The sequence below is a fragment of the Alosa alosa genome, chromosome 22 (genome assembly GCF_017589495.1).
Source record: "Alosa alosa isolate M-15738 ecotype Scorff River chromosome 22, AALO_Geno_1.1, whole genome shotgun sequence".
In the NCBI taxonomy this organism is placed as follows: domain Eukaryota; kingdom Metazoa; phylum Chordata; class Actinopteri; order Clupeiformes; family Clupeidae; genus Alosa; species Alosa alosa.
The window spans coordinates 10,504,132-10,519,523 of NC_063210.1; the positions used below are offsets into that span (position 1 = coordinate 10,504,132).

A 15,392-nucleotide genomic window follows, 5' to 3' on the forward strand; every position below is an offset into this window, starting at 1 on the left:
ATGCTCAGCGAACTATCGACTTCGTATCATCCTACTCAATGTTCACTCATAATGCCAGTGTTTTCATTGGAACAGGATGCAATTGACAGTGCCAGCTTCGGAATCAAGCACAATCGACACCATACAATGGACTACAATGGTACGATACAATAGCCTACTCCCCATTCTGGGTAACCCTATTATTTCACATGCAACATTGTATCAACATTGAGTAGGCTACCAAGTCATTCGCATTTCCTTGTCCGCGGTGACACGCAACAACTCAGCATCACCTGGGATCTGGAATTCTTTGTTGCTGGGTCGACTTCATCAAGATATTTGTGTGATTCGGTTTAGCCTACCTGTTCTGACGTTGTTGGTTGGCTTCGATCCAACCTGTCTATTCATGTTTGCTTTCGCGTTTGGTTGCCATGCTAGTTGTGAACCGGGGTTCATAAGTAGATTATAAAATGAATGGATGTTAGACGATGAGTTGGTCTACATCCTACGTAGGCTATGGTGAGCTCCTTAATGAAGACAACAAATGTGTTCCTTCCACAAATAATTGTGACATTGAGCTACGAGTTAGCCTAACTTTGCATACAACTTACCCAGAGCGGGCGGCCCGATCCACAAAAATGTTCCATTGGGCTCTGGCACTTCAGTGGATCACTTCCTTTTGTCGTAGGTAATGTCTAGGCTGTCTCCGTATGTTTTATCCTCTTTTCTTCTCCCGCATAAAGAGGAAACACACTCTCAAACGCACACACACATACATCTACGTCGGCACATACAAGCTCATATAAAGTAGACTGTCCTGGAAAACAGTCAACCACATAAAAAGCGTTGGGTAGTGGAGCCCCTACCCTGACCCTCCTCCTTGCCTTCGACGCGTGACGTTCCTTCGAGTGCGCTCCTTCTTCCCTCGCCGTGGAAAAGTCAGTAGGAGGTTGTCATTACATGACAGGGTCCGCCCACTACCCGGGCTCTTACTGTAAATGTGGTCACGCCTCAGGAAGCTTATGTAGTCCTCCCGCAACACACAAGCGCATACTCGCAATAGTTTCATCATATGATAACTATTGCTTAACATTTTTACATTATTTTCAACATATACCATCTCCCACGAGAAATATATAGCCACTTACCAAACTTGACTTGATAGGTAATTGGAGTTGAATCATTGCTGTCAATAGGCCTAAAATTAGCTACCTGTTAACAGCATAGAAACGCATATAATCGCATGTAAATGCATGTAATCAACGATAGATAGATAGATAGATAGATAGATAGATAGATAGATACTTTATTGAACCCTAGGGGAAATTCAAGGTGACAGTAGCATACAGACAACATACACACACACACATTCACTAACAGCAGAAAAAGTAATTAAAAGTATATATAAAAAACACAACTAAGCAATAAGGACTGTAGAAGACAGAAGAATATACATCTCTGACAGGGATATGTCATTACACACATTAAATAGTGTGCCACACTTCCAGTAATACCACATTGCATTTTGCTTGTCTCTATATTCAGATACCCATCATCTGTCCTAGATTTCCAGACATTTAAAGAAGAAATGCAATTAAATGTAGGTGCATAGGCTACCTTAAATGACAAGGGATTGAATTACAAGGGATGTGGCGTTATTAGAAAAGAATGACATATATCCCCAGAGTAAGGAAATCAACTTGTTGCCAATCAAATATTTAATAATACACAGATGATAGTAGACCTAAAACATGTAAACAGAAATACAATTTCTGACATTTAGCAACTTAATCTACTCAACAAAAGGTGTTATAGTGAACAGAGGCAGCCTTGGTCATAAAGTTGCATTGTCATCTTTGCAACTAGGAAACAGTGTTAACACACTTCAATATGGACATGGTCAGTTTCTCCAAGTTCTCTTAAAGCAGTCACAGTGGAAATGATTATAATTAAGTAATAAGCCCATGAGGCTGTAAATTCCAGAGATTTAAGAACAGTTATGGGGAAATTATTAGACACAACGCAAACTGAAGTTAATAGTACATGGTTTATCCTCAAGATGTCCCCCTTGACCATGAAATTCCAACTAAGATGCGGACATTTGGGGGGGTTTGTTTCCAACTTTTCTCCCTGTACAAAGGGTCTTTGTGTCCCACATGTCTGAGATATGGAATTTCACTACAGTCTGAGCACTTGGATTCCATTCTGGGCATCTTGCCCTTTATGACATTGGTTTCTGACATGGATGTTTCTGTAGGAGCCCAGGCAACACAGTTGAATGGATACAAGAGACACCAAGAGTCCACCTAGCTTTGTTCAATAGCTTTGGTGCACTGATGTTGCTGCCTGAGTATGTTCTAGGTATGTTCAGTGTAGATTATAATAAGCAGTAGCCAGTTTATTAAAATGAAATCTATGACATTATGAAATTCAGCCTAATAACAAAGGCTCAAAAATAAATCTGAGCAGAGCTAATTGTCAAATATTTTACCTGGTTGGCTCGCCGAGCAGCTTGGCCAGGTTGTGAATTTCGTGCTCTCCGTATAAAACCAACTCCTCACGATCAGCTGGCCAGTACCGTTTGTCCAACGGTTTAAGAAGCTTTACCAGATCTGAGTCGGGCAGGCGTTTGGTCAGACTGTCTATTACAACTTGGTGAAACTGTAGCCTGTTTATTTTATCTTTGCCATCTCCAAGCTGAACTCCTTTAAAGATTCCAGCTGTGATGCGCTCCTCAGCAGCCTGCGAGGATTTACCGCCAGAGATTTTCATTGCGCGTATCACCTCAATAGTTTGTGTGATCTCCTGGCTTGCTTGGATCAAGGTTATGTCCCTTCTCTGGAGTTTTTGCGAAAGGCTCTGAAGCTCACGTAAAACATCCTACATGCATGCAAGGTCAGCTACAAAGCCTTTGCTCACGAGTTGCTTGTGGAGACCACTAAACTGACACTTGTCATGTTCCCTGCGTTTCGGATCCTCGCTTGCGTCCTTCAATTGCTTGGCTAACGGTGCATAATCCTGCCACACAGCCTGAACAGTTTTACAGTGTCTGGGCAGCTTCTCTCAGAAGTCTTTTATTTTTTGGGGATTGGTGGTAGACTGCATAAAGCTTAGACACAAACATTTCAAAATGGTTACATCCACTTGCGACCTTGAGTGAGTCACTGACGGCAAGTTCAAGCCGGTGGGCTAAACAGTGCACTGCTTGAACTCTGGGGAAATTGCTTTTAAGCCGTGATACCAGGCCAGACGTTTTCCCAGTGAGGACTGAAGCCCCATCAGTTGCGATCCCAATCAGATGGCTTTTCAACCACTGATCATCCAACCCAGCATCTCGTAGACTTGCTCTAAGAGAATTGTAAATTGATTCAGCATCACAACCATTCAGTTCAACCAGAGAATGTCTAACTAGATGTACCGCAGAGCGTTACACAATATGACCGCCGCCCACTCCAGCACATTTTTTCCACAAAAATAAATCACACTGAAAGGCCTATATGATTCTAACTGTCTCACTAAATTGCATTATCCACACTCAATTCTCACTGGTATCTCCTACACAACAAGTACCAAAACATGATTAGTTCATAGATTTCACACGTAAAATTCATTTTATACAACCCTACCCCCATCTTGCCTGTTCATAATTCTGAGAAATTTTTGAATATGTGTCATACTTATGATTACTGTGAATGTATGTGTGTGCGTGTATATCTGCTTATGCACATGTGTGCACATGGAATGGGTTAACATGACCCCTGGAGGCAAACATACAGAAAAAATTGGTTATCCTAGGCCCTACGGTTCTCAAGATATTCACAGAAAACTGTGTCTGCCCTACCCTCCTTTCGGGGGTCCAGTCCAGCGGGGGGCTACAGATCACTTTTTTTTACAGAAAAACGATGGTTCCATGCTATCCATGTGGGGTTACATGCCCACCAAGTTTCGTGTACCCCGGTCTTTCAGTGTCCCGGGAATCCTTGTTGGTGTACGGTCACTAAATGTACACATAAATCATTTTATTGTTAGGCCCCCCATGAACCAAAGTTCACAAAACTTGGCATGCATTCGGAAGGTGTCATAATGATCCTACACTTCATTTTTTGCTTTTTAAGTTTTAACTAGGTGGCGCTACATGAAATAAGTGGTAATGGGATGGGTTGACATGCCCCCTTAAGACCAACGTACAAAAATAAGGTGGACCTCCTAGGCCCTACGGTTCTCGAGATATTCACAGAAAACTGTCTCCGGCCACCTACAAGCCAGTTGGTGTATAGTAACATAAATTAATTTATTGTGTGGCCCCCATGAACGAATTCCACGAAAACTTGGCGTGCATTCAGAGGGTGTCATAATGATCCTACACTTCCAATTTCGTGCAGTTTTGACTATGTTAGGTCACAGATACCTGCGATTGCAACACCTCAATTTTACTTTTTTGTGTTTAACTAGGTGGCGCTATACATGAAATGAGTGGTTATGGAATGGGTTGACATGGCCCCTTGAGATCAACATACAAAAGAAATGGTCCTCCTAAACCTTACGGTTCTCGAGATATTCACAGAAAACTGTCTGCCCTACCCTCCTTTCGGGGGGTGCAGTCCAGCGGGGGGGGCTACAGATCAAAACGAAAAATGATGGTTCCATGCCCACCAAGTTTCGTCTACCCCGGTCTTTCAGTGTCCCGGGAATCCTTGACGGAAATTTGGACATGCGAAAAAGAAAAAAAAAAAAAAAGAAAAAAAAAAGAAATCTGACTAATCCGCTTCGCTGCGCGGCGGTCATAATAAGAGGAGAATCGCCACTCTCGGGAAGCTTGCGGTTTCTGAACTGGTTGCAGTTCCAATTCTGGTTCCACATGAGTGCGCTCACGAATCAGTACAGAATGAATGGAGGGCTATGGAGTTGTACCCCTCAAATCCACTTTTCTCGGAATATAATTTTTTGGCCAGAAATTTGAATGTTGCATGCGAAAGAGAGGGCAGAGAAAATACACACTTCTGAGTATTATATTTTTTGAGTCACTTATTTGTTCTAAAAAGCCTTTCAAACGTGTCAATGACGTCATTCATTAGCAGAAAGCTATTGAGTTGTGGGCAACAACGACCCAACCTGTAAGAAATCGAAAGGACGTAAGTACTCGTTCATTCAACTTTTGACCTATAATCCATATTGATCTTGCAGAAACCACAATCCAATCTTCGATTTTTCAAGGACAACCAGGTTAAAGAGACACATTTAGCCATCTAGCTCCATAGACCCCCATTGTTTTTGCACTTATTCGTGATCGCCCCTAGCGGAACTGCAGCAGATTGCAGGTACAATGGAGTTAATAGGGAGTGATCCGGCTCTCCGTAAACGGGCTCTGTTTCAACCAAGTCCAAAAACATACTCTCCATATCACCCTTGCCACTGATATCACTCCGAAGATAAATTATTAGATAACTCCGTCCGTGTGTGGTGCTTTCATCAATGGAGATGTTGATGGGCGAGTTTGCAGTTTTAAGACTGGAGACAGGGTCGGACTGGGAACAAAATTCGGCCCTGGCAATTTTCTCCTGGACCGGCCCACTACTGGACCGACGACCCCCCCCCCCACACACACACAAGCCCACCGATACCAAAATCCCCCCCTGATTCCCCCCCCATAAATAACAAACAGTATCATGCTGTAGCAACACTTCATAAACTGAACCCAAACATTTAGATTTGGACCTATAGGTTATTATATAATCAGTATAGTAATTTCTGTCAACTATGACGATCTCCATGCATGTTCAGTAGCCTATATTTTTCCTTTAGTCAAGCAGTGACATGTGGTTTAATCAGTGTTGGGCAAGTTACTTCAAAATCGTAATATATTATGTATTACTTATTACTGTCATTTCAAAGTAATTCATTACATTATAATATTACTGTCTCTGAATTGTAAGGCATTACACTACTATTGTATTACTTTTAAGTTACTTTTACCAAAATATCTGGAAATATGGATTTGGAATTCTAAATGCAGTTTATTATGCTCAATGCAGCTCATTGCACTTCTAATGGAGGGTGATGTGGTACAACATAATGACTGAGCTAGGCTTAAGGCTAACAACAGTAGAATGCAATAGGTGCAGTGATGGCTGATGCTGTAACTTTAGGCTTAGGCCTACTCATTAAAATCAACAGAGAGCCCACTACCTGTATATTGTAACCCAAAACTTAAAGACATGTCAAGATAGGCTACACAGTGCAGCTACCGGCCATTTTTGTGCCCTAACTGGTGAAATACAGTATTAATTTAAGTATGTCATTATACGGCCAACTATAAAGATGTAATCTGCCTGTTCCCAGGGATGGATAGTATTTCTGAAACATGTAATATGTGTTTCAAATGCAAAATAGTATTTTGTCATTTGTATTTTATTGGGTTGAAGGAAATGGCTCTGTATTTTGTATCAAAATACTTTATTGGTGTGTATTTTTGTATTTTAAAAATACTGCAAAATACTATATGTGAAAAACACAAAAAGGTAGATACTACAGACAGGTGTAATGAATAATTGGTTATTAGGCAACAATGGTTTGTGTTTATCGCAATCAGCTAATGTGAGAACAGCTGTGTTCAACAACACTTACAGTTTTTCAGTGACGGCTATTGCTGAAGCATCAGCTCTGGTCTGAAGCACTGGTGTTAAGTGGTACGCAAGTAAAGATGAGCAAGTTGACCTGTGCAAGTTCACATAAGGACACTGACAAAGGCAACCATGTCCCATTGTCTCCATGCCAATCATTAACAGAAAAATGGAAGATATCTCAATCACAATGACATCAATAGATGGTAAGGTGTTGAGTGTGTTTGAATTCCCTTCCTTGTAGCATCCTTTACTGCATTCCACAGTGGGGAGAAGTTCACCTTGTTTAATTAAATAACAATTCTATTTCCTTATTAGCGGCATACTTGAGGTTGGAGATATTAAAGGAACCGTATGTAAGAAATGTATTTCAATTAATCATAAAATGGCCCTAATATGTCACTAGACATTAAGAAATCATATTAATTTCAAATACTTATATCACTGACAACAGTAGTCCGGCCAGGATATTGTAATTTAAAAAGTGAAGTTGCAGCCCTCAACTGATGTTGATGTTGTGTTTTGTCATGTCATTCTGTGTTTTGGCCTGATGCGCCACCCTCCACCTATCTACTAATCACGAAGTCAGTAGTGTTTTGGCATCCGGGTTGGCAACCTCGAGTCAGGGGGGAGGGGGAGGGGATACACCTCTCTACAGTAATTTGAAAGTGATTGCAGTACCAGTTTTGGCCACAATCTTACATATGGTTCCTTTAAGGCACGTCAAGTCTCTCACATACTGGAACTTCAAGATACATAGCTGTATGATTTTCTTATTCAGTTCTGCACTGGACTTGAATTACGAATTTTGGCACAGATACACAATTATGATTTTGGCCTATTGATTATAATGTGGTTAATTCAAAGCTTAATTGACTAAATGTAAATGTAAATTCTTGAATTATTCTTAGTTCTGATCACACTACATGAACTTACATACGGTATACGACAGGGGCCAAATTGTATTGTTTTTTACTATATAGTTTTCATAGGCTAAATGTTTGGGATAAAAAAAAAGCTTTTTTTGCAATGCTTCCATACTTCCTTGAAAAAAGTATTTTGAGTATTTTCTAAATACAAAAATACAGTATTTTATTTTGATACATAATTAATATGGTTAGGCCTACTGTATTTTGTAGTTTATTTTGATACATTAAAAATGAGGGTATTAGGTATTTTATTTAGAAATACATTCTGATGTATTTTTGCAACACTTTGCGATGATTAGCTTGCAGTATTTTTAAAATACAAAAATACACACCAATAAAGTATTTTGATACAAAATACAGAGCCATTTCCTTCAACCCAATAAAATACAAAGGACAAAATACTATTTTGCATTTGAAATACATATTACTTGTTTCAGAAATACTACCCATCCCTGGGAACAGGCAGATTACATCTTCATAGTTGGCCATATGATGACATACTTAGGTTAATACTGTATTTCACCAGTTAGGGCACCAAAATGGCCAGTAGCTGCACTGTGTAGCCTATCTTGACATGTCTTTAAGTTTTGGGTTACAATATACAGGTAGTGGGCTCTCTGTTGATTTTAATGAGTAGGCCTAAGCCTAAAGTTACAGCATTTCTATCACAATTGACCAGACTTTGACCTTTTGTCTTCTTTAAACAAAATTTTGGCTATGATTGTTCCAAATCCATATTTCTAGATATTTTGGTAAAAGTAACTTAAAAGTAATACAATAGTAGTGTAATGCCTTACAATTCAGAGACAGCAATATTATAATGTAATGAATTACTTTGAAATGACAGTAATAAGTAATACATAATATATTACGATTTTGAAGTAACTTGCCCAACACTGATTAAACCACATGTCACTGCTTGACTAAATGAAAAATATAGGCTACTGAACATGCATGGAGATCGTCATAGTTGACAGAAATTATGATTTGTGCCAACATGTTGTAGAAACACAACCACAGTTAGGACTATTTGGTGCAAATCTTCTACATTGGTTATAGTCAGAGATTCACATTAACTGTAGGCTATCACCACAAGTGTATACTAAACGTTTTTGCCCAAGTTTGTGTGCCGTCATCACATTTTGCAAAATTAGGCTACCTTCGTTACTAGCCTACCAGTTGATACTTTTTACGTGCATCTAATGTAACACTCGGTGGAGAGACTTCCACTTTCCAAGTTCCACTTTCACTGTCGTTGTGAGCTAAAAGGCTACTATATGTGAAATACTTTGAAGTTCCTTTTGAGTACAAACATGAATAGGTTTTCTTTAACCTGTGCTACACTTTTCCACCAAGTTGTGCGAAAATTGTAGGTACCCGGAGTTTTTTTAATGTTGATAGACAAACCGCACTACAGTAGCCTACATGGTGCAATAAATGGAAGCTCTTCGTAGCACGTGCAACTTACGTCTATAAAAACAATATATTTATGGAATAAAATTAGACACCTCTGATTGCTGTTTACGGTTAAACTGCGATGATGTGAACACCAGCCAGCGGAGGGCACTTATATAGCCTAGGCTACCATGCATGGACTCGTAGGCTATATTTCCCCACAAACCTAGCGGCTGCTTGGACAAATCCACTTGAGGGGTGGAGCAGGGGGAACCTGTCATGAAGAGGCCAAAATGATTGACCTGTCACCCCCCAATCCAAATGGATGCAACTGCATTTATAGGCTAAGCCTAGGTCTTCATGACGGGCCGCAAATAGGCTAAATAACTTTAAATAAAAAAATAAAAAAATCCCGGAGGTCACCGGCCCACATGTGGACCGGCCCACCGGGCATTTGCCCGGTTGTACAGATTACCAGTCCGAGCCTGACTGGAGATCATTTTTTGTCTCATTTCATGAGCTATATGAACTGACATTTCTGTACGTGTGTGATCGGACCTGTGTATCTTGCCCATGTTAGCCCCGTTTAGTGTCTGTATAATGTGACCAAGGGATTCATTTTCGTGAAGGGAAGTCTCTCTTTCGCAAGAAAGGGAGTAGACCGTTCTGAAGGAAACTTCTGTTTCTTGGAAATCACGTGAAGTGGCATCAACTATAATGTTTGTGAACACATCTTTTTTTCTTTGTTCTGCAATGTCCTCTGCTTGTGCGCAACACTGTCTCTGTGTCTGTAGATTTTATTACGCATATGCTTCGCCTGGTCAGCACTTAAGCCTATGGTACGGTCCCGCGTCTGCGTCCCGCGCACGCGGCACTGGTGAGCGTGTGACGAGAATTGCGCCATTTTTAAGGCATGCGTCGCGTCTTTGAGTCGACCGAAATTTAAGACCGCGCGTCAAAGTGACGCGTAGACTGAGCATGTGTGAAACGGAACTGCTGTAAACACTCCCCTCCAGTAGGTGGACCACATAGAAGAACAACACTTAAACGTAGAAACAAACCTAGACAGAAGAAGACTTGTTTGGTTACCATAACGACGATGGAACAGAGCACCTGTCCTCAGCTTGCCTGGCTTTGAGTTACGTGAGACACCACAACATGGAGTCAACTTCGACCGATGTAAAGCCACAATCCACAGATACATTCTTTAACATTATATTTAACGGTCACTTTACCATCTATGGTGTAGAACCCAAAGTATTTCAAGACACCACATTTTAGATGAGTTGGGGACGTAATTATCTGTCTGCTGGCCGTTCTGTGCGTTACCTTTGATTGTCGAAACAGGGTGGCTGCATGGGCTCATTGTGGCTACTGGCTATTATATTGGCTTGATTTGGTCATGAGCCCTGGATCATATAGCACTGAATGAGATGGTAAACAATAAAATAAAACTAATCATAGACAGTGACAGCCTTAGTGACACTCAGTGGACAAATGCACCCCCTTTTCAGCTCCAAGCAGTTGCTTTGCCTCTTTACAAACTGTAGCCTACAGCCAACATGCCCTTCGCGACAATAAATCCACCGATATCGCTCCCTCCACTCTTCGAACTGGCTGGCTGACCATACTTTTGGGATATTGTCTGGGGTGTTTCTTTCTGTATTCTGCACATCATTTAGACTCACGCTAGCCTCCGCTAACTCTTCCGGGACTTCAGGTGGTGGGCTTTCCTTCCGCTGTCTTTTTGCGGTGGTAGTAAAACCAAAGTTGGTAAAATCTAGATTTCTTTTCGTTGACATTTTAGTTTATGAATGCATTTATGTAACAATTTTCTAATTTTCTAATATCTAATTCCAATGAAATTATACATTCCTTTTAACTTTTTCCACTGCTGCTAATTGCTCAATCGCTAACAACGCTCTAGCAAAATTCATTTAGAGAGGGTGAGATCGGACAGGACTAGCCTGGCTAGCGCCACCACTTCTCAATGAGACGTGGTCTGGGAACCAAACATTGAAAAAAATACCCAGATCCGTTTATTGGGTGCCACGGATGTCTATCAAATGCGTCTGTGCATAGCTCATCATCGTCTTGCTTTCCCACATGTTCTGTGATTGGTTCCCTATCTCAGGCGAAAATTTGCCTTAGCAGCATGAATCAAATCGCGCGCAAGGCAGCATGGGAACACCCAGGCTAGGACAGGACAGGGGGCTATTATGCGGAGCAGTGCCCCTGCAGTCTGGGGGGAAAATGTAGATTACCTTAGTTACGGGTTGGCAACTTGACAATGAATGAGTGGGCCTCCTCTGACAGTGATTTCGAGCAGAACTAGTAGTGCCCTGGCCATAACTAAGGGGGCGGGGCACTACAGGGCCCTATGGTAATTCGTATGTTAAGGCTCTGCATTTCTGGTATGGAGGATCTGACAGTATATGCTCATCCTTGACTCAGACTGACACTGCTTTGGCTTAACAAAGAGCCGTATGGTCTCTTCATATTTCATTTGCTTATTTTAATTCTGGAGCCATTTTTAGCTTACAGGCCAGAATCTACCAGATCAAATCACATAAATTGCACAGATATGCACAAACGTTTGTTTTACATCATGAAAAATATTTGTGTATTTTTTTTCTAACACTTTTTGCTTATTGGGTGTTTACTCTTTTTTTTTATTTTTTGAAGGGCTGTAGGCCTATCTGACACAAATCTCAATGAAATGGATCAAACTGACTAGAGTTGTAGACCACGTAGAACCTAGTATATCACAGTTTTGCCTGTAGGCAAATGGTAGCAGTGCTGAGCAGCCCAACCCCAAAGAGGCTGTGAATAGATCAATAATTTCCCCATGGCTCAATTGTATCCATCATACGGATTCACCCTCCACCAGAAATAAAAACTGAATTGACATGGAATAGCCCTTCAATATCAATATCTGCACAACTAAGAGGAAATTAAAGTAGGCTGCACACGCTTTGGTGACTTCGTTTAGGGTCCATGGAGGTTTTTCTACAATCTTCACACGCCCTCTGGGGGCCATTTTGGATACAAAATTTGACAAGTTCATCGGTCCTCTCCAATGTGATAGGAAGCGTGTCAGCTCTTGTGTGAATCTTTGTAATTTGAAATCGAGTTAAAATTGACTTTACATGTCTTTACTATTTGAGGAGTGGGTCTGTAAATGAAGTGACAATATTGGAGGGAAAAAGTTAGTGTGCTTGTTTACCTAATCTGTAACACTTCGTCTGTCCCCAATCACAAGGTGAAAGTCAATATAGAAATATGGAATTATACAACCGACAACTTTCAATTATTTCTCTTGGTAATAGAACAATATACAAAGGTAGGCCTAGTAGTAGCCTACAGTTTGCAAAGGTTAAAGCAACACCAAAGAACTTTTCCTCTGTCGCACACACTATTTGTTTATCCAGCACTGGCTTTGGAAATAACAACAGACAAGGTAGAATATGTTGCATGATGTATTGCGACATCAGATGCAAGTCACATTTGAAGTTTCTTATGTGTCATTCATTCCATCGAACTACAGATCCACTACCTGATCTGGCAAACTTACATAGTGCGGTTATAGCCGATAGAGGGCCGCGAAGCGAATGCAGAAGTGCCGTTCACCCTGTTACGAGTTGATGAACCACTGAAACGATTTTGGAAACATTATTTTAAGGTAGAAAAAACTCTTTGGTGTTGCTTTAAAACAATTCGGCCAAGTAAATGAAGCACTGACCACGAGGTGGAGTATTTCTCAAAGATTACAGCGATTATATTAGCAGACTCCTGTGTAATAGAAGATATACTGGACATAAAGTTAACCAGCTGTTTCACATATTTGAGGGAGATGTGGCAAAACCGCAACATTTTGTAAATGATTAGTGGCTGAAAGTGCAAGGCACCACTTCCATATCGGTAAAACATGCTGTCTTTGTCTTGAAGTTGCACTCAAAGGACACTACAGTTCTTTCAGCGTGAGGATCCAATGTAGTCTTCCTTTACATAGCATAGAGAACTGAGACCCGTGAAAATTATCACTCAGACCCATCCCTCTGAATGTAACGTTACACTCAGGTGGGCTACGTCATTACCAATGACGCGTGGAATGTCAAGTTTTTGGGATTTTGAAAATGCATGAACACCCGTGCTCACATGCAGATGACAGATTTCATGGTAAGCCTATAAGAGGTCGACTACTAAGATACAGTGACATATGCTTTTTCGAGTGTAATACAGCGATCTGCACAGAGCATCCCAGTGCAACCTCATGAAATTAATGAATGCGCAGCTAGCAAAAGTTATTAGTGGCATCAAAAGTAGCGGCACCTTCGCGAGGAGTAGGCCAGTCCGATCCAAAGCATGACCTCAGAGGAACGAGTCTTGGGAACATCTAAGGCAACGGTTGTATCACCTGTGAGCCTCCGCAAGCTCAGTTTTGGGAAGCTCGGAAGAAAACAGAGCAATGGATCAGTTCAGTGAGTAGCCTCATAAGTTTGCACAATCTGTAGGCTATGCTTTTTTAAATCACGATCGGTAAAGTGCTTTTGTGGATTGACAATTGAAAAGATTTAGAGAAAGAATTAGGGAAGAATAACATGTGAACTTCAATAATTCCCATTGAGCACATCGTTGCTTCAGATCACTTCAAACTTTTGTTTTCTAATTGCAAGACTGCATGTGTGTTCTTTTAAACCCGTTTTCATCATCACCCACCTATACTTATGTGGTGTTTTGGTTAAAAAAATATTTCGTACAAATTGTGATTGTATGCCTAATGTAACTAACTAACTACCTCACATAGCCGATCGAAAATATGTAAAGAAATGTTTCCCGTGCTCAGCAGACAGGTTCTAGCTTCTTACAATTATCTCTCTAATTAATGAGGAGGAAGCGCCATATTTCCATTCTATGCGCATTGCTCATTCATGAATTCTTGAATTTCCCCTGGGGATCAATAAAGTATCTATCTATCTATGAAAATAATTCGGCTCAAGATGTTGCGCATGTGCGTTTCCAGCCTCTGTGTTAGGCTCTACAGTCTATGGTTGGGCTATGCCAGTTAAAATTCAATTCGATTCAATTACATTCTGATCGGTGGGATCAAAAAGATCGTCAGAGCAACATGCAGGTAGAAATAGGTAAAAAGCATTGTTTCCATACATTTAATCGTGTTATACCAAATGCGAATCGAGAGTCAATTCTCTTTAGCGAATCGAATTTCTATGCGCATTGGAAGATTGAGATTGCGCATTTAAAGTGTTTCTAGTCAGGAATTCTTATTCGAATTGTTAAACTGCCTAACTTGGATGGAAACCCAGCTTACTGCTCCGTATGGGTAGAGTCAGAGCCATAGAGTGAAGAAGGCAGGAGACGTTTCCCTCACAGCTACCTTTGCTGTGGGGAGAAACGGTTACTGTAGGATAACAACAGGAGTTGAGTGTTTGCCTCAGGTGACACTGCAGAAATAATGAAGAAAATGTCCAGCATATGAATGCACAACATCCAGATGTTTAGGTGAAAGGTGATGAATTAAGTGAATGTTAAGTTACCCCTTGGTTAAAGGTTAGTTGGAGTTGAAAATTACATGCCTTTACTCTCCTACAGCATATTCTTTACCAAAGATGTGTACACTCACATAGGTCTACATCCTGACAGAAAACAATTAAAGAAACATTGCACTTATATTTCTAAGAATTAACTTTGTGAATCTGAAATGCTTCTGAAGTATATGATAACCGTTTTAGAAAAGCAAAAGGCCCAGCAAGGACATATACAAATGCTCCACAACCAAATGCGATTTTAGGGACTTGAAGTCCAACAAAGCCTTATATTCTAAAATCACTGTAAACGTGGGCTTATTACACACCTTTCACAGGCCTGATTTTATTGACTGAAACCAGTGTTTGCAACTGACAATGATTATTGTCTTGCACCACATTTGGCAGTTTCTTTTACAGATTGGCCATTCAAAATAACAGCATCTAATTGACAAAAATCATCTGACCAAGTCCTTAGAGAGGTCTCAAGGCACTGAACTATACACAGTTAAGAATTTTGATACCAATTATCAAGCAGATAAGACGTTAATGTCTATTGGCAAGGGAAGAAATGTCATGGATGTTCAATATAAAGGGGAAGGGTTTTCGGCTAATGCAGTGGCACACAAAGAATGAAGGGGGTTTAAGAAAAAGAAAAAAGAACTCTTGTCCCACACTGAGCTAAGTGGTAAGAAGATTAGTGGAATGCTCAGAAATAATCTGAAGTTTATTCTTTGATTTATTCAGAAAGCGAGCACGGCAAGGCACAAAAGAGCACCTGTTCCAAGAAAAGTTCTGTCTCGGTTTTTTTTTTGTTCATAAAAAAGTTCCAGTGGGAGTATCGTCCAGTGCATAGAAGAATTGTAGTTGTAGCTCTGTTAGAACTAGAACCCCTCTAAGGAGAGTGTGGAGCCAGTCAGTAGGCA

General features: G+C 40.6%; 1 protein-coding gene across 8 annotated transcripts in view; it reads right to left on the reverse strand.

The window, feature by feature from the left end:
* Window positions 1-910, reverse strand: part of abcc3 (ATP-binding cassette, sub-family C (CFTR/MRP), member 3) — a 48,647-nt gene extending 47,737 nt beyond the window's left edge. For 4 of the 8 annotated variants that reach the window (XM_048232587.1, XM_048232590.1, XM_048232589.1 and 1 more), the window contains exon 1: window positions 591-910. In XM_048232587.1, the coding sequence (XP_048088544.1) occupies window positions 591-626 (36 nt within the window). In that variant the 5' untranslated portion in view covers window positions 627-910. The remainder of the gene's footprint in view (window positions 1-590) is intronic. The other 4 variants (XR_007192316.1, XR_007192317.1, XM_048232592.1 and 1 more) reach the window with 3 other exon arrangements.
* Window positions 911-15,392: the final 14,482 nt, after the last annotated feature.